This window comes from Globicephala melas, chromosome 5 (assembly GCF_963455315.2).
Source record: "Globicephala melas chromosome 5, mGloMel1.2, whole genome shotgun sequence".
Lineage (NCBI taxonomy): Eukaryota > Metazoa > Chordata > Mammalia > Artiodactyla > Delphinidae > Globicephala > Globicephala melas.
The window spans coordinates 71436189-71460860 of NC_083318.1; the positions used below are offsets into that span (position 1 = coordinate 71436189).

At 36.2% G+C, this 24672-nt stretch overlaps 1 protein-coding gene across 6 annotated transcripts; it reads left to right on the forward strand.

Annotated features, from left to right (window-relative positions):
• Positions 1-815: 815 nt before the first annotated feature.
• On the forward strand, positions 816-24570 carry OCIAD1 (OCIA domain containing 1). 6 transcript variants are annotated; one of them, XM_030880503.3, is made up of 9 exons: positions 816-942; positions 2463-2525; positions 2946-3026; positions 7511-7564; positions 14161-14208; positions 15722-15857; positions 16754-16929; positions 21192-21344; positions 24047-24570. In XM_030880503.3, exons 2-9 carry the CDS (start codon positions 2468-2470, stop codon positions 24082-24084), a joined length of 744 nt encoding a protein of 247 aa, XP_030736363.1. In that variant the 5' UTR covers positions 816-942; positions 2463-2467; the 3' UTR covers positions 24085-24570. The 6 variants fall into 6 exon arrangements, with proteins under 6 accessions (XP_030736363.1, XP_030736356.1, XP_030736362.1 ...); XM_030880496.2 differs by lacking the exon at positions 816-942 and adding an exon at positions 949-1117 and having other exon boundaries at positions 24047-24569; XM_030880502.3 differs by lacking the exon at positions 816-942 and adding an exon at positions 1161-1279.
• Positions 24571-24672: the final 102 nt, after the last annotated feature.

The following is a 24672-nucleotide window of genomic DNA, read 5'->3' on the forward strand; positions in this document are numbered from 1 at the left end:
GGCTGTCTCTCTGAAATATGTCTGTGGGAGAATAAATTTGAGGCAGTGAAAAAGATGCAATGAGGCTGGTGACAGTGGGGCTCAGTAAGAGGTAAAGATATCGGAGAGGTTTTTCGGAGTTAATCAAACAAAGGGATAGGGCCGACTGTTCACTGTTGAATGACCAATAACTTTCAGTATCTGGCTCACAGCAGGCACTCAACAAATATTTGTAGAATGAATGAATGGTGGCTGAGTGCGACAGCACGGTCTGACCAACAGAAGCCCGCAGCCCCGCACTCAAATACAAACACTTTCATTAATAGAGAACATTGAGCGCTAAAGCCTAGTTTAGGTGTGTTGCTTTAATCCTAACAAACCTATGAGGTAGGTCGTATTTCCATTTTCCAGATGAGAAAAACCTGAGGCTCAGAGAGAGCGATAACGTACCATGCCTGAGGTTTCTAGAACTAGGAAGAAGCTAGGCTCAAAAGTCAGCCAGCCAGCCAAGTGCGCATGTTTAATAATTACTCGCTACTACTTAGCCTAGAGACTCAAATAAATGAACTACGTAAAGCCTAAAAGCAGAGAAAGCTAAGAAAAGTCGCTCTCAACAAGCGGTTAAAGGGGGCTGCCAGCCGGTCACTGGAAGATCAAGGCAGCCCGTCCCAACTGCCTAAAGCCAAGCCTCCCCGGTGCAGGAAGGGTATGGGGGACGGGGACGGGGGCGGGGGGGCTCGGGTCCGCAGTGGGCGAACGCGTAGCCGCAGTGCAGCTCGCGAGCGCCGCCGGGAGGGGGGGAGGGTGGAGGAACAAACCGAAGAGGACGGCGAAGATTAACGCAGCTCTACGCAGATATTCCGAAGCTGTTCGCCTTTAGACTCCGCAAGGAGGTCTTGACGTCATTTCCTTCCGTAGGTCGCCAGTGCTTCCGGGTCGCGGTCATTTTGAGCCCGTATCTGGGTGAGTTCTAGGCGGTCGCGTTGTTGACCGCTCCCCACCCCCAACTCCGCTGTGGTCCTGCGCGTTTCCTGCACCCCCTTCCCTCCCCCTACCGACCCCTCTCGGGTCTCCTCTGGGCCTTCGGCCCCTGGTCGTCCGGGCTCGCCGCGCTGTGGCCCGCCGCTGTCGTCGGGAGGTGGGTGAGGTGACGCAGAAAGCCCCGTTCCGCCCCCCACCTACCCACTCACCACCTCTGCGCGGGCAGCCGCTCCCCTGCACCTTCCGCCATTTTCCCTCCTGCTAGGGTGGGCCGATCGCGATCCTTTGGGTCTCGGGCTCCTGGGTGCCTGTGACCAGGGTTGGTGAGGGAGCGTGTCTAGGGGGTGTGGATGGGAGAAATTCATGGTGACGGATGTGCGTAGGTGTTGCAGGTGGGAGACGCGGTGGGCGGGGGATGGGGTGCAGGAATCGACGGTCTCTTAATGCGGTTTTTTTCTTTGGGATTAGGAGATTAAAATGATGTTGTGTGAAGGGGTCTTGTCAACCCTAGCAGTCTCTCTGTTGGGAGAAGTAAGAGGTTTCCATTGTTTTCTTTTACGTTTGTTCTAGGGTATAAGTAGTTTATTAAGCAGTCTCCATCCATCCATGAATTCATTTGCCCTTTCTGATCTTGTTTCTTAGCGAAGGGATTGGCATGTAGGCCCTCAGTGATGAGTTATTGAGTAAGTGAATTGTGGAGGGGCCGCAGTTGCTATTCTCATCGCGTATGACGTTTCCTGTTTTCATTTACATTGTTTTTAAGATGGGAGTAAACACGATCCTGTGTGAACATTCTGTAAAATGCGTAGCTATCTAATCTATTGGTCTCTTAAGGTCGGACGCATGGGTTAAAAATAATGATAAATAAAGTGTATGTTCTTGAAATGCTATGCATTTTTTATATCTTGTATATTTTTATAGGTGTCTGTTTGGGGAGGGAGGAAAGTTTAGAGGCTACAGAATGTGCTGTTAGCTTCCCACCGCAGGGAGAACGATATGACGTCTTTGTTATTTCATTTTTTTGTAGTACTGCTTTGTAGAGGGGGTTTCCTGATGATAATTGCATTTCTAAAAATGGAAGCCCAGAAAAGACTTGGGATTTTTCTTCCTCTTTTTGGAGAATTATCCTAATCATTGGGCGTATATTTCTGAGAGAATCCAAATATAGGATAATGTGAAATAAACCAGCCTCCAGAAGAAATATATGTCTTTTTAAAAAATTGATAACCTTTTATCTTAACTTGATATAATCAGTTGATAAATACTTACAAGACATCTTTTCTTTTTCAGTTACAGGACCTAGTGACTAGTTCTAAAATAGTTAATAGGTTTGTGACTTTTTTATTTAGGCAGCTTTTTAGGTACTTCAGATGTAGAAGTACTTAGTAAATATTTGTTGATTGGTTGTCACGTAGACTAGTAATTTTACGATGCTATACCTTGATTTACTTTGGCCAATCTCAGTCGTTTCTAATACTTAACAAGAAATGTTTTCCATGCAGGAAAGATGAATGGAAGGGCTGATTTTGGAGAGCCGAATGCAGAAGTTCCAAGACCAATTCCCCGTAACTATCAATTAAGTATTTACAATTAGAAGCACTTTTCGTGTAGAGAAATTTTCACTGCCTTGAATAACAGTAGCCACGGGGCTGGCTTCAAGGGTGTGTGACCTGTGCAGTTATACAGGGACCCATTAATGATCTACTGTGGCATCTTTAAATTCTTAATAATTTGAACAGAGGGTCCCAAATTTTGATTTTGCACTGGACCCAGCTCATTTTGTAGGCAGTCCGGACTACATAGCCAGTAGAACAGTAGCACTAATTTTATGTTTGAAGTCAAAATTTGTTAAAAGTTTACAAGCCACTTATTCCATTTCTTCAGTAAAAAAAATGGTATACTTTGTTAATGTTTAGACTATGGTATTTTTAGACTTAGTTTTTCCATGGGTGTTCTAATGTTTGCCAATTTTCCTTGGTGAAAAGACATAGGGGCTGATTACATTCCAACAGAGGAAGAAAGAAGAGTCTTTGCAGAATGCAGTGATGAAAGCTTCTGGTTCAGATGTAAGTTAAATTTTCTAATCAACAAAATTTGACCTTTAGTACCTGAAATTATAATGATTTCACATAGAAAAAATGGGCAGACTTTTGGCATTAGTGTGATTATTGGTAAAAGGGTTTGATTAAGGAAATAGAGTTGAACACGTTTTATTTCTTTGTTTAAAATTTTTAAATTGAATTGTAGTTGATACATGATAATATGTTAGTTTCAAGTGTACTATGTAGTGGTTTGACATTTGCATATATCATGAAATGATCAGAATTGTGTGCATCTTAAAGTAATAATTTCTAGAACTGTTTCCAAGACCCTGAAGTATTTTTGTTGGTAATAGTAATAGCATTTACTGAGTGTACATGGGTTATATAAAAATAACCCAATAAGGTTTATTACTATTACCCTTACTTTACAGATGAAGAAATTGAGGTTTAGAGATGTTAAAGGAGTTATCTAGTGTTCCACAGCTGGTAAGCAGTGGTGTCTGGACTTGAAGCCAGGTCTGTCTGAAACAGGCTTATTATTTTAACTCTTAAACTTTTAACCATTATACGATAAAAACTGGTTAGTTTCTGTTTTATCGTTGTGAAATGGTATTACACTACCAGCTCTTGATTTCTAACTAGAGACCATATACATGAGGATTTTATTTTTTAAATACAAAGATGTTGAAAGCAACACAAAACATAATTTTCCTTTTGAATAGAACCCTGTTGTTGCTTCATGAGGTCACTGCAGTCCTTTCAGGTAAGAAGGTAATTCTAACAAAAAAGCAGGATGGAGAGGGTGACAAGGATCAGTCACCTGGTATTTATGCATATAGTGTGTAAGGTACTAGTATTTATGCATATAGTGTGTAAGGTACTGGTATTTATGCATACAGTGTGTCAGCCTGGTATTTATGCATACAGTGTGTAAGGTACTGTGCTTGGAAGTCTTCGTCCTAAAGTAGTTTTATGATGTAGTTGAGACAAAGCTAACTCATGAAACACTGAGGAAGATTAAGTGCATACAGCAATAGGAATTTTAAAAAGAGATCAATTAATTGGAATCGATTTAGCTAAAAAAAAGCCTTTGTTAAACAAATGAGACTTAACTAATAGGACTTCAGGCAAATGAAGAATGGTGGAGGAGCATTTAGATGAAAGGGATAGTTAGCAAAGGCAGAGTCTACAATAAGTTGATCTCTACTAGAGCCTTGAGGCTGAACGGATTGGAGCAGAGCTCTTTTGTCGGGGGTAGAAAATAAACATAATAGCAAGGAGTTAAAAGTTTGATTCATTATATATTGTAGGTTCTTAGGCCAAGGGGATGATATGTAAATTTTTAAAGGAACATTAGTTAGCAGTGTGCAGAATGGGTTAGAAGGATGAAAAGGAGTACAACTAGTTGTATCTGCCCAAACATAAAGATAATGAAAGAATCTACATAAAAGGCTTAGTTTAATGTGTATTGTATGTAACAGTAGTTCTCCACCTCTGGAATTGCTGAGAAGGTGTATGAATTCATATTTGTTTCATGCATCTTTTATTTTGTGAATATTTCATACATGTGTGCTACTGGTTTCCGAATGAGACAGTGTAGTGACTTATAAGGGCATAGACTCTGAGGCCTGACTCTCTGGATTCAAATTATAGCTCCATCACATATTAGCTGTGAGATTTTGGAGAAGTTCTTGATGTCTGTATGCCTCAGTTTCCTTATCTGTTAAATGGGGATAATATTAACCTATCTCATGGGATTAATTAATTCAATTTAACTTATTATAAGTGTTAAGCTATTAAATGGATGTTAGTGCTTTTGTGATCAATGGAGTAAAAGTTTCAATTGAAAACAATTATGAGTTTAGAGAAGCATTTTGCTAGTGTAAGAGAAGAGTTAAAGGAATTTTAGGGGTCCTTGTATTGGATATGAGTGGAGCCATGGTCATAATATAAAGTAGCATTTGGTCAGCAGTGTTATTGATTTGCCTAAAGAAACATTATTTAATAGACTCTGGAATGGGAGTCATTGTACAGTGGAAAAGGCCACTGACTTGGGAGTTAGAAGACTTGGATTTTGATCTAAGCTCTACCACAAACTAACCATCTGTGTTGCTTTGAGCAAGTGACTTGTTTTTTCTGGATATCAGTTTACTCTGATTAGGATGAAGACTAGATAATCTCTGAAGTCTCTTTGAATTTTGCCATTCTCTTTTTCTGTGACAGAATATATGAGTTGGAAAGAGACCTTAGTTCTAATCCATTACCCTTTATAACATGAAGTTAAGAGATTTATGCAAAGACATAGTGGTGAATGGCAGAACTAGTACTTGAATCTCCTTAACCAGACTATTACTCTTTGCATTGTGCCATCTTGACCTAAGAAGTGAAATGGGGAAAATATTGTCCATTGTAGAGATGGCCAACGAACTCATTGCCTTTTACCTTTATATGATTCTTCAGTTCTTCATGTTGCAGTCCTTGAACCAGGCTGAAGGAGAAAAATGATTGCAAATTGTACTGATGCTATAATTTTAAAAGATTATCCTTTGAAAAACCTTAATTAATGGTATATGAAGGCATTTTAACCAACTTACATTAGATCATTCTTCTAGCAAAGGTAAAATCTGTTAGTATGTAATAGAGCAGGGATTTAAACCTTAGGGTTTCTGCGAATTGTGTCTGATGGCAAAGCTAATGCCCTGTTCTCGAGTTATGGATTTTAATCGTGAATATTAATAATTCAAATGCTTAATGATTTTGGTTCTTAAATTGCCCACGTACAGTCTAGACCAGGGATGAGCAAACTATGGCCCAAGGGCCAAATCTGTTTGTGTATGGCTATGAGCTAAGAATGGTTTTTACATTTTTAAATATTGAAAAAAGTCAAAAGAAGATTTCATTACATGTGAAATTCCTATTTTTGCATCCATAAGTAAAGTTTTATTGGAACACAGCTGTGTTCATTTGTTTATGGATTGTCTCAGTGCTTTTGCTTTAAAATGAGTAGTTGGGACAAAGACTGTGTGGCCGACAAAACCTAAAATATTTACCACGTGGCTCTTTACAGAGCATTTCCCAACCCCTAGTCTGAAACTGCACTCTCCAGTGTGGCAGCCACATGTAGCTATTTCAGTTTAATACAATTTACAACAGAAGGGATACAAAGGAAAATCAGCAAAGGGAAAGGAGTGTGGGTGAAATCCAGAGGAGACCAGGCACAAGCTTCTAAGAGTCCTCTCCCAGTGGTGTCATACAGAAAGAACGTGCTAAATTTCTCCAGTTGCATGTTGTAGTAACACATGTGAAGTGTTACCTACCAAGGATTCTCATTAGAGACTTGGCACCCACGGTTTTTATCGGGGTCTCGCCACATGGGCACCCTCGGCCTAGCAGGTAACAAAATTCCAGACTTCCAGAAGGAAAGGAAGTGTTCAGTATGAACTGTACTTGTACAAGCAGTTTGGACAGAGTGAGCCACTTATCATTCAGGTAAAGATTTATATCAGTTTACCAGTTAAGCTCCCAAATATAAGCTAAGGACCAACCTTGAAAGCAGGCCTTTGTAAGGAAAGCAGTTTTAGAGCTGTTACGTTAAATCTTTCCTGCACACTATCTGACTGGAAAACACAGATATAGACTGCACTCATCGTCAAAGAAAATTCTGTTGGGCACTGTGGGTGTAGAAGACTGATTTCTTAAATTATGGGCCCCTTTGAGATTATGATGAGAGCTTTGGATTTTTCACTCTGGGTTAATATGCATATATATGTCATATTTTCATTTAGTTTCACAGATTTCACTGGTTTAGGAGAAAGAGCATTAGTATTTAAAATATATGCTTTCTAATTCTTGCCCCAATCACCATATGATTTTGGGCAAATAATATGTCTTGTGTATCGGTTCACTCAGTGTAATAAAACTTGAGATCTAGTATCAGACATAATTCTTTGGAATCTGGAATCTGTCATTGAAGTGGCTGTGTGGCCTTGAGCAAATTACTTAACATCTCTAAGCTTCAGTTTCCTTATCTGTAATAATAGTAATAATAATAATAATAATACCCATTTTATAGAAATGTGGTAAAAATTAATGATAATGTACCAAAAGCACTTAGCATGGTACATGGAATTGAGCAGTTTGTAATATGCCTCTTGCTTCCCTCATCATTAATTCTTTCCCCTGTTAACTCCGGAAGTAACTTTTGGTCACTATTTCTATGTTGTTTTAATTGATGGTATTAGTGAATGGCTTTTTTAGATCCTAAATCTGGGTGGCTCTTAAATTATACTGTTTAATAATTTGTCATATTTTCTTAAATTTAAAATATGTTTTATATTTCCCTGAGTATATACAGTACAGCTTTGAAAAGTGGAGAAATCTCTTAAAGATCTTAATTTTGCAACATAACTTCGTAACTGGTTTTACTGATATACATTTATCTATCCTAATGAACTCAGACAAAATCTTTTCCTTTTGTTGGTGTTGACAAACTTTTTTTCCCCTTATAGCTGTACCTTTGGCTGCAACAAGTATGTTGATTACTCAAGGATTGATTAGTAAAGGTAAATATTTTAAACTTTGATTTTGTTTAGCACTTTGGATACCATCGTGTTTTTATGTGTTATTTTCCTGATCTTTAGATAAAGGACATATGGTAATGTATCATATTAAAAATTATCACTAAAAAATTACTACAACATCAGAAGAGTTGTCTCCATGAACCCAGACTCACATATCAAATTTGAGGATTTGATGTCCATTAACTGTAGCACTGTAGCAACATTAACACTATAAGCAAGAAAGTAACTAAAAGCCAGTGGTAGTTTACAGGAAGGCAGAGAGACAAACCTGGTCTAGGTAGACCATCCATACAACTTATCACCTAGGAGCTTATAAGAAATGCAGATTCATGGGCCCCATCTCCGACCTATTGAATCAGAGTCTTTGAGTTAGAGCTCCAGCTGATTCTTGTGTACCAGTTTAAAGACTAGGAGTTCCGTAGCTCCCTCAACCAGCTTTGTCTTATAATAATGGGGGGAGTGAGGGTCTGTCCTTGTCCAAAATTCTATTGGTTTAAATAGTGAAGTTGAGTTTGGGTATTAAATGTATCAGTCTCTATATCTTTAAATTTAGTAGTCTAAGCAGTAGAAATATTCATTACATTTATTTTGTAATAAATAAGTTACAAATTTATGGGAATTAGAAGGTATTCCAGAAAAGGATGGCTACCTTAGGATGGCCTTTATATATTCTAGAAAACTGTTCTTTAAATTAACTAGCTCCTCCTAAAATGTTACTAAGATAGGAAGTTTTAGCCTTTTCATATTAGCAGTATGAAGTACTTAGAGAGTAGTATTGACACAACTAGTTGAGAAAAAGTAGTTTTGGAGGGAAATAGAAGGATTTTTTGAGGTAAAATTTTGTTTTTGTTTGGAGAATTCCCAAAGAACCTCATTACAATGTGCTACCATGACAGGAATTTTAAAAAGGCAAACAAATCAAGATATATACTCTTATTTGTAATATACTCTTACTTGTCTTTTAGGACTAGCTTGTTTTATAGACTAGAATTGTTTCTATAGTGTGAAACAGACATTTTATTACTTCTGTTTAAAAAAAGTTCTTTTCTTTTAAAAAAAAGATTACTTTTTTTTTTTTAAATTTTTTTGACTGCGTCGGGTCTTCGTTGCTGCATGCGGCTTTCTCTAGCTGCGGCGAGCGGGGGCTACTCTTCGTTGTGGTGCACGGGCCTCTCGTTGCTGTGGCTTCTTTTGTTGCAGAACATGGGCTCTAGACGTGCGGGCTTAGTAGTTGTGGCACGTGGGCTTCAGTAGTGTGGCTCACGGGCTCTAGAGCGCGGGTTCAGTAGTTGTGGCACACAGGCTTAGTTGCTCTACAGCATGTGGGATCTTCCCGGACCAGGGCTCGAACCTGTGTCCCCTGCATTGGCAGGCGGATTCTTAACCACTGTGCCACCAGGGGAGTCCCTAGTCACATTACTTTTAAGGAAAAACTTAGGACTGGAGAAATTATAGTGTCTGTTATTGTACTGCCCATTTTATTTATCTTAGTCTTGTCAGTCATTAATGATTGGAGCTAGACCTGGGGGCGGGGGTGGATTATACAAAAGAAATTAAGAGCTGCTAGTGATTCATGTGAGGAAACATTGTGAATGCAATGTTGAAGCAAATGGAGAATATAATTTAAATATTTAATAAGCTTCTAAGTTTTGCGGTAGAGACTCCAAGAGCTGTAGGTTTTCAAAGAAGATCTCTGCAGAGGTACTGTAATGAAGGAAAATTTCTTGAAAGAAGTGGGTTTTGAAGATGGGCAGGATTTAGATTAAAAGAGATGGAAAAATATCTCAGGAAGGAGGGACCTGGTTATCAGAAGAATAAGCATGACTATTTGGGTGGGCAGTCAGGAGACTGACATGGCTAGAGTGGCAGAGTCACGCAGGGAGGAATGAAAACGTATAGCTAAGGTAGAACCAGGAGAAATGGTAATTTTGAAAAGGTTACAAAGAAGAGAAAATTTTGGAACTTTGGGGATTACATAGAGTAGGAGACTTTGGACAGCTTGAAGGTAAGGCAGAAGCAGTAAAAATTGGAAGGGTCAGATTGTACCTACTCACTTAGATCTTATATCTTCAACAATAAAATCATACCATTGCTGGGTTTTTTCCCTAGTTTGGGAATGCCTTGCTCCTACATGTAGCTAGTTATACACATAACCAATCCAGAGAAATTCCCTTTTTCTAGTTACACACACACCTTTTTTTTTTTTTTTTTTGAGTACATCTTTATTGGAGTATAACTGCTTCACATGAATCCTCCTGAAAATATCAGGACCTAGTACTGAGGTGACAGATTATTCTGTCAACAGCCAAAATCCTCTTGGACTCCTAGTCACCATCTGGTGATTATTTGACTTGACATCAATGGTGATCTCTGCCTCTGATTTCATTTGCAAAAGTCATGCCATGAACAACAACAGTGATAAACATCTTTCTCTGTAATTGTTCATAGTGGCTGAGCCTGGAGCCTTTCAGTGGAATTTATAATCCATTTTTTGGGAGGGATAAACTGTTGAAAATGACTTAACCTGATGTGTGGAATAACATTTTCTATACAGCGTGTCACATGTTACCTTTATATTTTTATTAGGGTTGTTTTGTTGTTGGGGTGTTGATACTTTGAGTAAAAACACAGAAAAGAATATTGAGTCATATGTCACTCATGTAACTATCTCCCAGAATTAAGGGCTTTCAGTATTGTTGAAACTGTACTGGGTTCTTGTGTTTTGGGGGGTGAGGTGTTTTAATTAAGAAGTCAATCTCAAAAAAAAAATAAAATTGAGAGAGACTTTAGAAAAGGAGTTCAGAATCCACCAAAACAATTTGCATTTAATCAAAACGCCTAACATTTTGTGTATGATTTTATCCACAGGGTCATACTCTACATAGTCTTAGCTATTCCCACTCTACTCATTCCTTTTCTGTCAAAACATTTAAACATGCTCAGGTCATTTCTAACTTGACAACATAAAAAAGAAAAATTTTCTTTTATATCCCTTTACAGTTGCTCCTGCATTTGAAGCCAGACTTCATGAATGAGCACTTCACTTTTTAAAAAAATTTTATTTATTTTATTTATTTATTTTTGGCTGTGTTGGGTCTTCGTTGCTGCGTGCGGGCTTTCTCTAGTTGCGGCGAGCGGGGGCTACTCTTCATTGCGGTGCACGGGCTTCTCATTGCAGTGGCTTCTCGTTGCGGAGCACGGGCTCTAGGGCTTGCGGGCTCTAGAGTGCAGGCTCAGTGTGACACATGGCCTTAGTTGCTCCGAGGCATGTGGGATCTTCCCGGACTAGGGATTGAACCCACGTCCCCTGCATTGGCAGGCAGATTCTTAACCACTGTGCCACCAGGGAAGTCCTGAGCACTTCACTTTTTATTTCTTTCAGCCCACTGCAGTCTGTGTCATAGATTGTGCATGTAGTCTGACATGTACTAAAACTCTTACCAGTACAACCTCTTTGTTGCTTAAAGTCAATGGATAGTTTTTGTTCTTGACCATTATACAATTTTAACCAATCCTTAAAATGTTCTCTTCCCATGGCTTCCATTACAGCACATTCTTCTGGTTTTTCTCCTGTCTCAGGCAACTTCTCCATTTTTTTCATATGTTTTTTGAGTGTCTGATAAGCACTATACACTGTTTTTGGTATATAGCACTAAAAGACAAAAACCCACGACCTCTTGGTACTTACATTGTAGTCTGGGTTTTCTTCCTTCACTTGTGTTGTTCTTCAGAGTTTTACTTTGCCTTTGAGTTTTTAGTCTATTTAGTATCCAGCAATAATATGGGCTTCGGTGACCATTTATTGCTCTAAATCCCCATCATTATCTCTAACCTAGATAATCTGCTCCAGAATCATATTCTGCATATCTCCACATGGATGGCCCTCCTACAGGCTCCTCAGATTGAACTCAAGTTCAATCCCAAACTGAATTCACTTCTCCATAAATTAATTCCTCCATTTTCCCTATGTCTGAATGGCAATACTCTCCATCCAGGAAACTGAGACATTATTTTTCATTTCTATCCTTTACCTGCTTTGTCCAACGAATGTCCATTCTCTAGTATAGCTCTTAAATATTTCTGTAAACTGTCTCCATCTGCACTCCCGTTGTAGTTAATGCAATCATTTGTTGCCAAGAGTATTACATTAGTTTCAATAAATGTATTTGCCTCCATCCTTGCTACTTCCCTTTAGAATATGGGCTGTCTCTGGCACCTGACAGGGCATAGTGCACCTAGTAGACACTCACATACAGGAATACCTCATTTTATTGAGCTTCACAGATACTGTATTTTTTTACAAATTGAAGGTTTGTGACAACTTTCATTGAGCAAGTCTTATCGACACCATTTTTCCAAGAGCATCTGTTCACTTCTGTGTCTCTGTGTCACATTTTGGTAAATCTTGCAACATTTCAAACTTTTTCATTATATTTGTCATGGTGATCTGTAATCAGTGACCTTTGATGTTACTATTGCAAAAAGATTACAGCTTGTTGAAGGCTTAGATGATGGTTAGCGTTTATAAACAAAGTATTTTTTAATTAAGGTATGTACATTGTTTTAGAGACAGTGCTATTGCACATTAAATAGTACAGTGTAAACATAAATTTTATATGCACTGGGAAACCCAAAAATTTATGTGATTGCTGTATTGTAATATTTGCTTTATTGCAGTGGTTCTGGGACTCAACCTGCAATATCTTCGACTTATGTCTGTATTTGAGTGGATGAATAGCAACCATCACACCATATTCTTTTTGTCTTCATTCACTCTCTAGACTGTAAACTCTGAGGGTAAAGAGAGTGTCTTGTTTACTGTTATATTCCTGCTTCCTAGGGTGTAGTGCCTGTGTGTTGTAAGTGGTCTGTAGCTATTTGGTGACAGAATAAAGGAACGACTTTTTTGTATAAATGTAGATATTGTTACCATCCTCCCTTTTCTTCTCATCATCTCCGTTCATTTATACAATGAAGGAACTGAGGCTAACAGCATAAATCTGTTGTCTATTTTTATATAAAATTAAATCATAAAATTATATATACATGATGACAATCTTTTGTGTACCTTCTTTCAACATGGTGAGATTCATCCAGTAGTATGCTAAAACTGGCTTGTACCAGCTCCAGAGAGCTGATTATTAAAATTTCAGGAACTTGGCAAGCGAATTTTTAAACCATTGCTAGCTTGAAATTGGTCATGGGGCAGGTATTTCATCACAGAAATCGACTAACATTACAAATCAGGGCCTTTTATTTGGAGAGCTGGTTTACCAGCACATCACTGGATTCATCCACATTGTTGCATGTAGTTGTAAATTATATATTCTCATTGCATACAGTTTTCTGCTGTGTGAATATGTCATAGCAGTTTATCCATCCTTTTGTATGTTGATTGATAGTGTAGTTTCTAGTTTTGATACATATTTCCCTCATACAGATATGTGGTTGACCCAGCACTATATTTTGAAGACTAATTTTTGTTCACTGCAGTGCAGTGTTACCTCTGTCATAAATCAAGTGACTGTGTGTGTGGGTCTGTTTCTAGACTCTTCTGATTTTGATTAGTTTATCTGTTCTTGTACTTACAACACACTGCCTTAATTACTATAGTTTTATCATAGATATTGGTATCTGGTGGTAGTCAGTTCTCCGTTATGTTCTTCAATATTGCCTTGGTTTTTCTTGACCCTTTGTGTTTCCACATGAATTTTATAATAAGCTTTTCAATTTGGGGAAACACTTTCTTTGATTTTAATTGGGATTGTATTGAATTTATAGGTGAGTTTGTGGAGAATTACCATCTTTACAATATTTAATCTTTCAGTTCATGAACATGGTGTGTTTCTCCATTTACTTGGCTTTCATTTCTCTCAGTAAATTTTGTAGTTTTCAAGATCTTTCATGTTTTTCATTAGATTTGTTCCTGGGGCTTTGATGTTTTTTGGTGCTATAATAAATTGTAGTTTTTAAAATATTGGGGGTTTTGTTTGTTCCCGGTATATAGCGGATTTTTTCATTTTTGTTTTTTTTTTTTTTTTCTGTTTTTTTGCGGTCCCTCTTGTTTTTTTTTTTTCTGTTTTTTTGTTCATTTTTGTTTTTACTTTATTTTGTATATTAACCTTGTATCAAGTGATCTTGCTAAATTCACCTATTCTAATAGATTAGTCTTTTGATTTCTTCATATTTCTCTTGATGTTGAATTCTCTTTTAAATAGCTTCAGACTTCTTTGGTGTTATGGAAAGAGCTAATGTTATCAGATGTTTAAAGATCATCTGCACTGATCTTTCCTTGTATCTTTGTGGGTCGCTCAAAGCTGCTGAGAAATAGATACATCTTACTTTATACTGCACTGCTAAACTTATTGCTACTTTTGTCTCACATTATGAAAGACCAGATAATGACTAGCAGAAGTAGTTTCTTTGTATTTTTTAACCATAATTTCTGTGCCATTCTCTTATATACTCTTAGCATAAACTTGGCATAAAGCTTTTCTTTTACCTCAGTAAAAGATAAAACATCTTAATTATGTAAATGGAACAGTGTTACTCAGAAATATTTACTGTTTTATCTTTAGGAATCCTTTCAAGTCATCCCAAATATGGTTCCATCCCTAAACTTATATGTAAGTATGAACAATACTAGTTCTCTTAGCTTTTCTACCTAAGTAAAATAACTAGCTTTTATCAAATGTTTTGTGTTACTAATAACAGTTATTTGGTTATTTGTTTTGACAAATCATTTTTTTTTGATATCAAGTATTCTTTTATTTGTAATGTATTTTTTTTTTTTACATCTTTATTGGAGTATAACAAATCATTTTGTTTAAGCTTTTCATCAAATGGACTACTTGGGCATTTTATTGTTAGAATTAAAAATCATGAGCTACTTGAAAGAGGCTTTTTTTCTCTTTTTATAATGCAATAGAACTATTTTAAATTATTTTGTTAAATAATTATATCTTTATTATATTAAAGATATAATAATTTAAATTATATAATTAAAGATATAAAATTTGAAAGTACTCTTGGTCTGTGAGGAAGGAAAGTTGTCCAGCTATTCTGATTAATCAAAATAAAGTGTATTTAAAAAAATAAAAATAAAAATAAAGTGTATTTTAAAATAAAGTATAATTTTTAAAAACCTCTTTAATTTACAATCAGTAAATAAACATAACTTACATTTATAAGCATAGCTTCTTTACATTTTATAATATGGTTGATAGAAGAGATACTAAATTGCCCTGAAAAAGAGTACCTGAGACTTTCTATGAATCTTTCCAGGGTAGTCTCTATTAAATAAAGATGCAACAATAGCCATATTTAGGTACACTTCATAATATATTATTTTAAGGCATTTGTTGCACCTGATTTAAAAAATAATCTTATGAAATTAGCTGGGCAAATGGTGTGATTCCCATTTTATAAGGAATGAAATGGCCTAAATCCTTGTGACCAGGCTAGAACTGTATTGTTTTGATTCTTCATTCCATTATACTGTTACCACATTTTTCCAATCTGTATTAATAAAGTAATTAGTAAAGTAGAATTTATCTTACAGCAGCTTTATTTTAACTTATTTTATTTTGTGAAAGTGAATTATATCTACCGAATCTTTTTGTGAACTCTGAATGTGATTTAATATGGTACTTTTTCCATTATTTCAGGAAATCCCAGTTTTTCCACACCAAAGACATATTTAGAACCATATATTTTTAAAATTTATTTATTTATTTATTTATTTATTTTTGGCTGTGTTGGGTCTTCGTTTCTGTGCGAGGGCTTTCTCTAGTTGCGGCAAGTGGGGGCCACTCTTCATCGTGGTGCACGGGCCTCTTACTATCATGGCCTCTCTTGTTGCAGAGCACAGGCTCCAGACACGCAGGCTCAGTAGTTGTGGCGCACGGGCTCCAGACGCGCAGGCTCAGTAGTGTGGTGCACGGGCCTAGTTGCTCTATGGCATGTGGGATCCTCCCAGACCAGGGCTCGAACCCGTGGCCCCTGCATTGGCAGGCAGATTGTCAACCACTGCACCACTAGGGAAGCCCAAGAACCACATTTTTTAAAATGTTCTTTTAGAAAAGGTTTTTGTCTAAAGAGGCATATTGAGTTACACTTTTTGTTTATTTTTACTAAAAGTTGCTTGCATCATGGGATACTTTGCTGGAAAACTTTCCTATGTGAAAACTTGCCAAGAGAAGTTCAAGAATCTTGAGAATTCCCCTCTTGGAGAGGCTTTACGATCAGGACAGACACGACGATCTTCACCAACTGGGTAGGCCATTCAGATCTTATTAAAGGTTTTTCATTTTAGATAAAAAATTATAACTAGATATTGCCGTAATTGAGGGCATGAAACATGGCCTAACTGAAGGAACATTTGAAACTTGTCATTTTGCTGCAAGCTGAAGCTAATTTTGTTTTCAAAAGTAGAACAAGATTTGTTTACTTTTGTTTTAAGTATAGAGTTGCATTCTACTGCGAGTTCATGTCCCAGAATGAGAGATTTTAATTTGTCAAACACGTTTGGTTACTATATTTGACTTTTTTTTTGAATTCCCAAATATTATCAATCCCATCTCTTAACAGATTTCAGCTTTGTAATCCTTCTGTTGTTTACAATTGTAGGGAAATTGTGTAAGTATAGATAAATGAATCTGTCTGTCTTGATAGGTAGGTAAATAAATAATAAGGTGGTTAAGTAGATTTGGTAGATTGTCCTATCATAAATGGCAAGCAGCATAAGTCCCATGAAAGCTAGTATTACTTACATCTACTTCAGCAAAATAGTGTTTATATGGACTGCTACCTGTGGAAGTAACTTCCCAATTAATGTGGGAAATGGACATATTTTCTGATCTGAAGTACTTTTTCTTTCCAAGAACTTTAAACACATTACAATGATGTCTAAAGCCTAATAATTAGAAAATTGGATATATATCTTCTCTTCTCTATAGTAAGAGTGACAATTTTTAAGTTGTTTAAGTGGATCAGAAGATATTTTTAATGTTTTTGTGGCAGAAACAGACTTTATTTTACTGTTTTAAATAACTATGTTAAAATTATATGATTCCTTTAGAAAATGACTAGTTCTCATACCTTAACACACTTCTTTAAATAAGGTATAGACAATAACCCGTGTTTTTTATACAGTATGATTTTCTTTTACAGGTACTATTCTCAGAAGCCAAAATATGACTCAAATGTGAGTGGTCATTCATCTTTTGTGACATCCCCAGAAGCAGACAACATAGAAAGAGAGGTGCTTCCTCGTTATGAGCCAATTCCATTCAGTGCTTCTATGAATGAATCTACTCCCACTGGTATTACTGATCATATTGCCCAAGGTAGAAACTTCTCTTGAAATGAATTTCAGCATTTTATGGTCCAACGTATGTATAAACTTTATTTGACGACCTTTTCTGCTGGATATCACCTATATGTTCCACCATCAGCCTAAACTCAGCATGTTTGTTTGCTCTGTTGTTCATTTGAATTCATTCTCCCTTCACTCAACATTTTTTGAGGTCTAATAGGTATCAGGCACTCTGCTAGGTATGGAAATAAAGATGAATAAGACCTAGTTCTTGGCCCTGAGAAACTCTTTGTCTGCTAGAACATATAGAAATATAAGAATAAATTATTAATATGTTCCATTAATTGAAAATACTAACCGTGTTTAGTGAAATAGCAAAGAAGAAATGATAAACTGTGCCACAGAGAGGCTTTAAAAATGTTACACTTGGTAGTGTGGTCTTAAAGGCCACTTTAGCTTCTTTGTAATATGAGAAAAATAATAATTACCTGCTTTACAGAACTGTTGTCAAGTGAGAAAATCCATGTGAAAGTGCTTTGTGAAGTTTGTGTAAATACTAGTTTTGAAGATCACATACTGTTAAGTGAAACCTTTGGATTAAGGCCTGGATATGAATTACTGACATTTGCTAGCTATTGTAACTCTAGGCAAGTAACTTGTAATTTGTGATCCCTGCCGTTTCTTAATCTCTTGAATGGAGATGATAATACCCTTAAAGAACTTTGGGAGTGAGATGAAATACAGAAATCAGAAGTAATGCCTGCAAAGTAGTAGGCTCTCAACAAATGTTTGCTAGCTTGCTTGCTTTCTTGCTTCCTTCCTTGCTTGCTTTCTTCAGTCTAATTTGCAGTGAAAGATGAATTAAAAACAGAAAACACAAGTTTACAGTTCCTTACCTAAAATCCAAAATGCTTTTTAAAAAACCAGGTTTTTAAATAATTAAATTAGTGATAAAAATCTGACCTGAGGGCTTCCCTGGTGGCGCAGTGGATGGGAGTCCGCCTGCCGATGCGGGGGACACGGGTTCGTGCCCCAATCTGGGAGGATCCCACATGCCGCGGAGCAGCTGGGCCCGTGAGCCATGGCCGCTGGGCCTGCGCGTCCGGAGCCTGTGCTCCGCAACGGGAGAGGCCACAACAGTGAGAGGCCCGCGTACTGCAAAAATAAATAAATAAAAATTAAAAAAAAAAAAAAAAAAACTGACCTGAACTCATTTTAAGCCCTGACCTAAACTGATATAACTCTATTGATAATGTTTATTTATCTTAGTACAATTTTTTTCTAGATTTTGTTGTAGAAATACTGTGTTTGCTTATTCATTGCTACTTCAATGGACATTAAGTAATAAGGGATATATATGGTAATGTTTTTCTAAAATCTGAGAAACTCTGAATTTTGAAGTATTTCTGACCCTGAGGGTTTGGAGAAGGGATTGTCGACCTCATAGAGTATTTGAAATGTGTGCTTTGAAATAAGTACAATCAGCCAGTAACTATGGGCAATAAACAAGGTTAAAGGAACATTTGGGTCTTCGTTTCTTTTGTTGAAGACAGGAGAGATTTGATTCTATATGTAGGTTAAAAGGAGGGAGGGGATATAGTGGAAAGAGAGGCATTGGTTATAGGTCAAATAAGGTTCCAAATGATGTGGAAAGTGTTCTAGGTAGGTCAGGGTATAAAGTAGCCATTAGCTATAAGAGGCTGTTTAATTAAAATCAAATCAAATTGAAAATTCATCAGTTCCTCAGTTGCTTTGGCAGCATTTCAATTGCTCAGTAGCTGTATGTGCTAATGGCTACTGTGTTGGACTGTGCAGATATAGATATAGAATATTCTCATCATTATAGAAAATTGTATTGGACAGTGCTGCTTTTAGAGCAAGAGTCCAGGTTGGTGAGGGGGGTATTAACTGAAGAGACAGGAGAGAATGGAAGTTAAGAAAATTAGAGATTCTTAAGTGGATGAAAGTTGTTGATAGTCTCTTAATCCTCAACTAACTTTTTTTTTTTCCTGAATGGTTGGAAACAAAGACATCTGATTAGTCAGAAAGGGAAGGAGGTAGGCAGCTTAGGAAGAATGGTTAAAGACATTATTTTATCTCCAGAGTCAGCTGTCCTTGTCCCTCACTGCATCTCCCGTTTCCCCAGTCTCCCAAGTTCAAATCCATTCTACTTCTATTCTAGCCAGGCACCAACTCTTTACTTGCTATGTCTTGCATCCTTCCTTGCATTTCCATTAGAAAATTTCATTCCACATTACATAATTTCTTTGCCAAATGAAAACAGACAAAAAGGCCTTTGGTATCTGCCCACAGACTACAGCAAGGCCCAAATTCTAATATATTTTAAGTCCTTCACTGCAGCCATCCATCCATCCATGCTCTGCTACTCTGACCCCCCCTTGTTTAACTCAAGATTGCCGCTCTTAGTTCCCCACATGGGCCCACAGTGGCCTCCTTTGCTTTGCCCCAGCTGCAGTCCTCCCTTAACCAGGACATCCTCGTTTTTTGTTTGTCCTGTTTGTCCTCTGCTTTCTCTTACCAGGAATTGAAAGAGTTATTAATCTTTCAAAGCAGAAAGCATTCTTTCATAGTTGCTATGAGACTGTAGGTAGTGTGTTACAGTTAGATTTAAATCAACACTTTTTTACATTTTCCTGTTCCTTCCAGCTCTTTACAGTAAATCATGCTCCCTACACAATGCAAGATATTTTCATTTGGCTTTTATAAGTGGAAAAAATTCTCCCTAATCTTCTATCTAATTTATGTTTTCATTATTTGTCACAGAATTTCAGAACAATGAAATATTTTTCTTTTTGGTAAGGAAAAGTATTAGACCTGGAAGGAACTTTAGTGATAGATCATCTAGTTCAAACTTCCATATTTCACAATTGAGAAAATGAAGACTCAAAGAAGTTTAGTGATTTGCCCAAGGACATTCATTAAATGTCGGCAGAGTGGGAATGAGAACCTAGAATTCCTCACTACTAATCTAGTATATACTGTTCCCTTCAGAATTTAAAAAATATCATTTATGGTGAAGGGAAATGAGTTAAATAATTACTTATTACTAATGAAATGCAAAGTGCTTTTAAACCCGGTATACAGTTTTAATACTTTTCTTTTTTAGCAAGAAAAATATGGTTTTCAACCATGCTCTATAATATTAGAACTAATTAGAAATTTAAATCCTCTCTGCTTTGTATCAGTGCAAGTGTATTTTGTAGTAAAAGATTGTAGTTGAATGCATTCAGTGTATAGTTATGTTGCTTTGAAAATTGTGATTATTCACTGGGATCTTACCATTGAGTTGCACAATAGTACCACTTACAAAAAATTCATATGGTTATATTATTAAAATTATAGGCACAATTTCTGTCTCATTAAAAACCTCTGAAAAATATTACTTTTGGAGTGGTCTGTTAGATTTTGTAAGTTAAGTAGTTCACTGAATGTTATGTTAGCATTAGTTAATTTCTTTAAAAATGTTTATATGGCCTTCCTTGCTGACTGTCTATTTTATAAACTATGTTCAATATTTGGTCCTGTCAACCAGTATTAAGAATAACCATTTCCTTATTTTTATATCAGTGTTTGGCTCTTTGATAATACATAATCATACTTTGATTTTCTTTGGGAGAGAGAAAGAATAAATGCTGGTTCTCCAGGTAAAAGTTGCCACTTTTTTCTGCCTCAGTATTGCATCCATTAGACCTGAATATGAAAATGATGTATACTCTGATTAAAGGCTATGTAATATTTTCAATAGCTATTTTCAAGTGTTTTTATTTAAATATAAAGAGGGTAAGGTAAATATCTTTTTAATAACTGGAGTTGTTTGCATATATGGACTCTGGACACAGGAACATTTAGCTATGGAAATATTACTAAATAAAATCTATACTATGTCAAGTTTTGTTCAGTTGTCACTAGTAGAAAGTATTTCTCTTTACTTATATAAGCTGTATGAATAACTTCCCAGTTTAGAACACTGGCATTTTAATGAGTGAATTGTGCTGGTTTATATTATATCCATTCTTCTTCTGGCCATGGTTAGTTTTAAATTTTTTTTATATTTTAAATTTTAGAAATAACAGCTTCAAAGTATAAGAGGAAATAGATTTCAGTTTTATAATTACCTTGGGGAAAATACAGTACCTTTGGAATGCTGGTAATAATTTGATCCTTTGTTTTACTTTATTTTTTTTGTAAGTAAGGAGCATATTTGTAAAATTTAGCTGCTTTTGGATTTATTCCATCCTTTTATCACCATTTATTAACTGTTTGTTGTTTTAGGACCTGATCCCAACATTGAAGAAAGTCCTAAAAGAAAAAATATAACATATGAGGAATTAAGGAATAAGAACAGAGAGTCATATGAAGTTACTTTAACACATAAGACTGACCCCTCAGTCAGGCCTATGCAGGAAAGAATGCCAAAAAAAGAAGGTATGATAGTCTAGTCTGAATCACTTTACGCTTTAGGATTGGAAACTGCAGCATTAGTTAAAAACTTTAATTATACTAACGTGTGATTTAATGCCTCAAGCAATTAACCAAAATAACATTTTTTTTTTTTAGAGAATAGCTACTTACCAGTTATTAGGTCTTCCTTTTTTCAAGTGTTCCAAAGGCCATTTTGTGTTAGAAAATAATGAAGTCCAAATAGTAGTATAACTTAAGACGGTAAGACTAGTTTTGTAATACAGTGTAGAAATTATACAAACATTTGACTATTTTCCCTTATGAGAAGCCACCCTGGGAACTGATATCATTTTTCAAATGATGCATCTATTGCATAAAACCAGACCTGGTGACCTAGTGGCTGTAATGCCACTTGTGGCAGAACCACAGAGTCCTGATTGAGTAATGAAATGATTTTCTTATATCATATCTGTGAAGTCAAGATAGAGTTATATGCCTTACAAACCAGCTTTTAGGGCATTTCCAAAAAATGAGTTTGACTTTTTTTAACAGTACTTTTACTCTATAATTAATTAATATATACAGATTTTTTAAATGACAGTTTCTTTTAAGTCCTTTTTGAACAGCTGTGCATTACCCAAAGTAAATTTTCTGATACCAAAAACGTACCGCTAACAGAAGAGGTCATTTTTGAATAGGGGTTTGAAGCTGTTTCAATATAGAATTTTATGATGTCTTTCTTGAGGAATTTTAGAAGATGTGTCATTGTTTAAAGGTTTTCTATTTACTACTTTAAAAATCAAAGGAGGGAATAGGTCCCTGGTACCTTCTTGAGACAGTATGCCACAGAGGATGCAAAAATAAATAAAAATCCTTAGTATTTTTTATTATGATCGTTCCTTTAGAGCCAGTTTTATTTCTGATTGTTAGTAGTTGTTTCATTTAGAAATCTGTTTTATAACAGTGATCCACCTCTGTCATGTTATTGTTGTTTTTTACACCTTTAAAATAGATTTGTAATCAATGATATTTGTTAATGTTTGTCATAAAAAATTTAATGTAGGGCTTCCCTGGTGGCGCAGTGGTTGAGAGTCCGCCTGCCGATGCAGGGGACACGGGTTCGTGCCCCAGTCCGGGAAGATCCCACATGCCGCGGAGCGGCTGGGCCCGTGGGCCATGGCCGCTGGGCCTGCGCGTCCAGAGCCTGTGCTCCGCAGCGGGAGAGGCCACAACAGTGAGAGGCCCGCGTACCGCAAGAAAAAAAAAAAAAATTAATGTAAACCTTATGCATTCAGTGGTCATTACTCTGTAATATGTAAAGACTTACCAGTACTCTGTTCTGCTAATTAATTTGAGGATTTAGACTGTAAGCTCCATGAGGGCAGGCAGTTAGTTTTCTCATTTTTGTAACCATTTCTATTGTATGTCAAGACTAAGAAAAGGGAATATTGTAGATGTGTGGCATTCGTTGAATTTGGACATTTGTGGTTTTGGCTGTGAACAGTCTTAAAGTTCTGTTACGTGACACAGTAAAGTGAAAGAATTTTTTTCTTTGTAAAAAGAAAGTTGATTTTTTTTTTGGCACTTTATATAATTTAAAGAAAAAACAGTTATGAAACACTTTGTGATTTTTCTAGGATGTTCTGTTTTAGAATCTAGACAAATTTGACAGTACAATGTAGATTCACTATGTCAGAAAGTGTCACTTAAAAGTTTTCAGTTTATGTGGATTATATTTATTGGTATTTACCTAATTAGAAATTATGGCAGAAATTTTAAATACCTAAGCACATTTTCAATTAGCTGTCAGAGCAGTGATGTCACTACACATCATGTAGCTTCATGAGAATTCTGCCAGAAGCTCTGCCTTATACACATGAGGGAAGGAAAGCAAGGGGAAAAGGCAGAATATGAGGGGAAAGTTTATATAACGTCTTGGTATAATAACGAAATACTTTTGACTTCATAGACTTACTGAAAGAGTCTTGGGGAAGGGGTCCCTAGTTATATTTTGATAACTGCTTCTTCACATTGTTATGAATACTTCTGAAGAGGTATAATTCACAGGTGAAGGCTATGTAGAAGAGAAGCTAAAAGTAAGAGTAGAAAAGACAGAAAAACATGTTTGAAAATATAATTTCTTATAAAATAGAAGAATATTGGAGAGCATTTCCTTCTTGTACTGGTATTTCAGCTCCTAGGAGAGATTAAATTAATCAAATCTGACCATTTCTATTACTATATTTTTGTGAAGAACAACATTCAAATGTTTATCATTGTTGTTACTTTTCATTTGCTGGTAACTTTTTTGTATGTGCTATAATGTATACCACACTCACTTAGGCGGTAAAGTTGTAAAGGCACCCAGGCTTTGGACCTAAACATAACTGTGTCCAAACTTCGGTTCTACCTGTTTGATTAAGCTTGTACCTTGGGCAAGTTACTAATCTGTTTTCCTTAGAATGGGGATTGTGTTTTCTTTATAAGGTTGTTATGCAGATCTAATACTTATGTAAAGGTCTTGATACAGTGCATTAGAATTTATGTCTAACCTCCAGTTCACAAAAGTCTAGCCAGCCCCCTTTTATAATTACAGTTTGACTCTCATGTGCATTTTTTCAAATCAGAGAGAAACATAACTTTAAATCATAATAATAGCAAACATAAAATAGTGCCTTTTACTTATTACTATTTGGAATCATCAATTATTTGTGCTTTTTTCCTAGTCAAAGTAAACAAATATGGAGATACTTGGGATGAGTGAAAAATTGCATCATTGGACCTACTGAAGGAGTTTCAATATCCAGCTTCATCTAGGTGGTCATGAACATCTGCATGCTTTGAGCTTAGCAGCAGTCTTCATAAACACATTTAAAACTAGAACCTGGGTTTTTGTGGTTTGGCTTATGAAGATGATGTCTTAAAAACTTACATTTTAGTGTTCATATTGTGTGAATGTATTCATTTGGGGGAACTCTTTGAATGATGGTAGTATACCATGATTGTACACAGTTTGTGAAATTGTATTAACAGGGCAAGGATGCTCTGTTATAAAACAGAGAGTGTAATGCTCTAGAATCACTGTATCTGGAAATAAATGAAATCTGCATGTTGAATGGGGGGGGCGAGCAAACATAATTTTAAGTGTTAAACTTTACATCAGAAATTATTAAAAAGCCTTACTCCAGTGTTTGCTGTATTCTCTTTATGGTAAATAAAATATAAAGGAACATGCATCTTCATTGATTTTATGGTTTTATTGTTTGCAGTCTTATTTAAGTACAATTATAAGTAAATGGTGTTTTGTAGGGATAGGAAATCGTCATCTGAATATTTAATGATGATATGATGA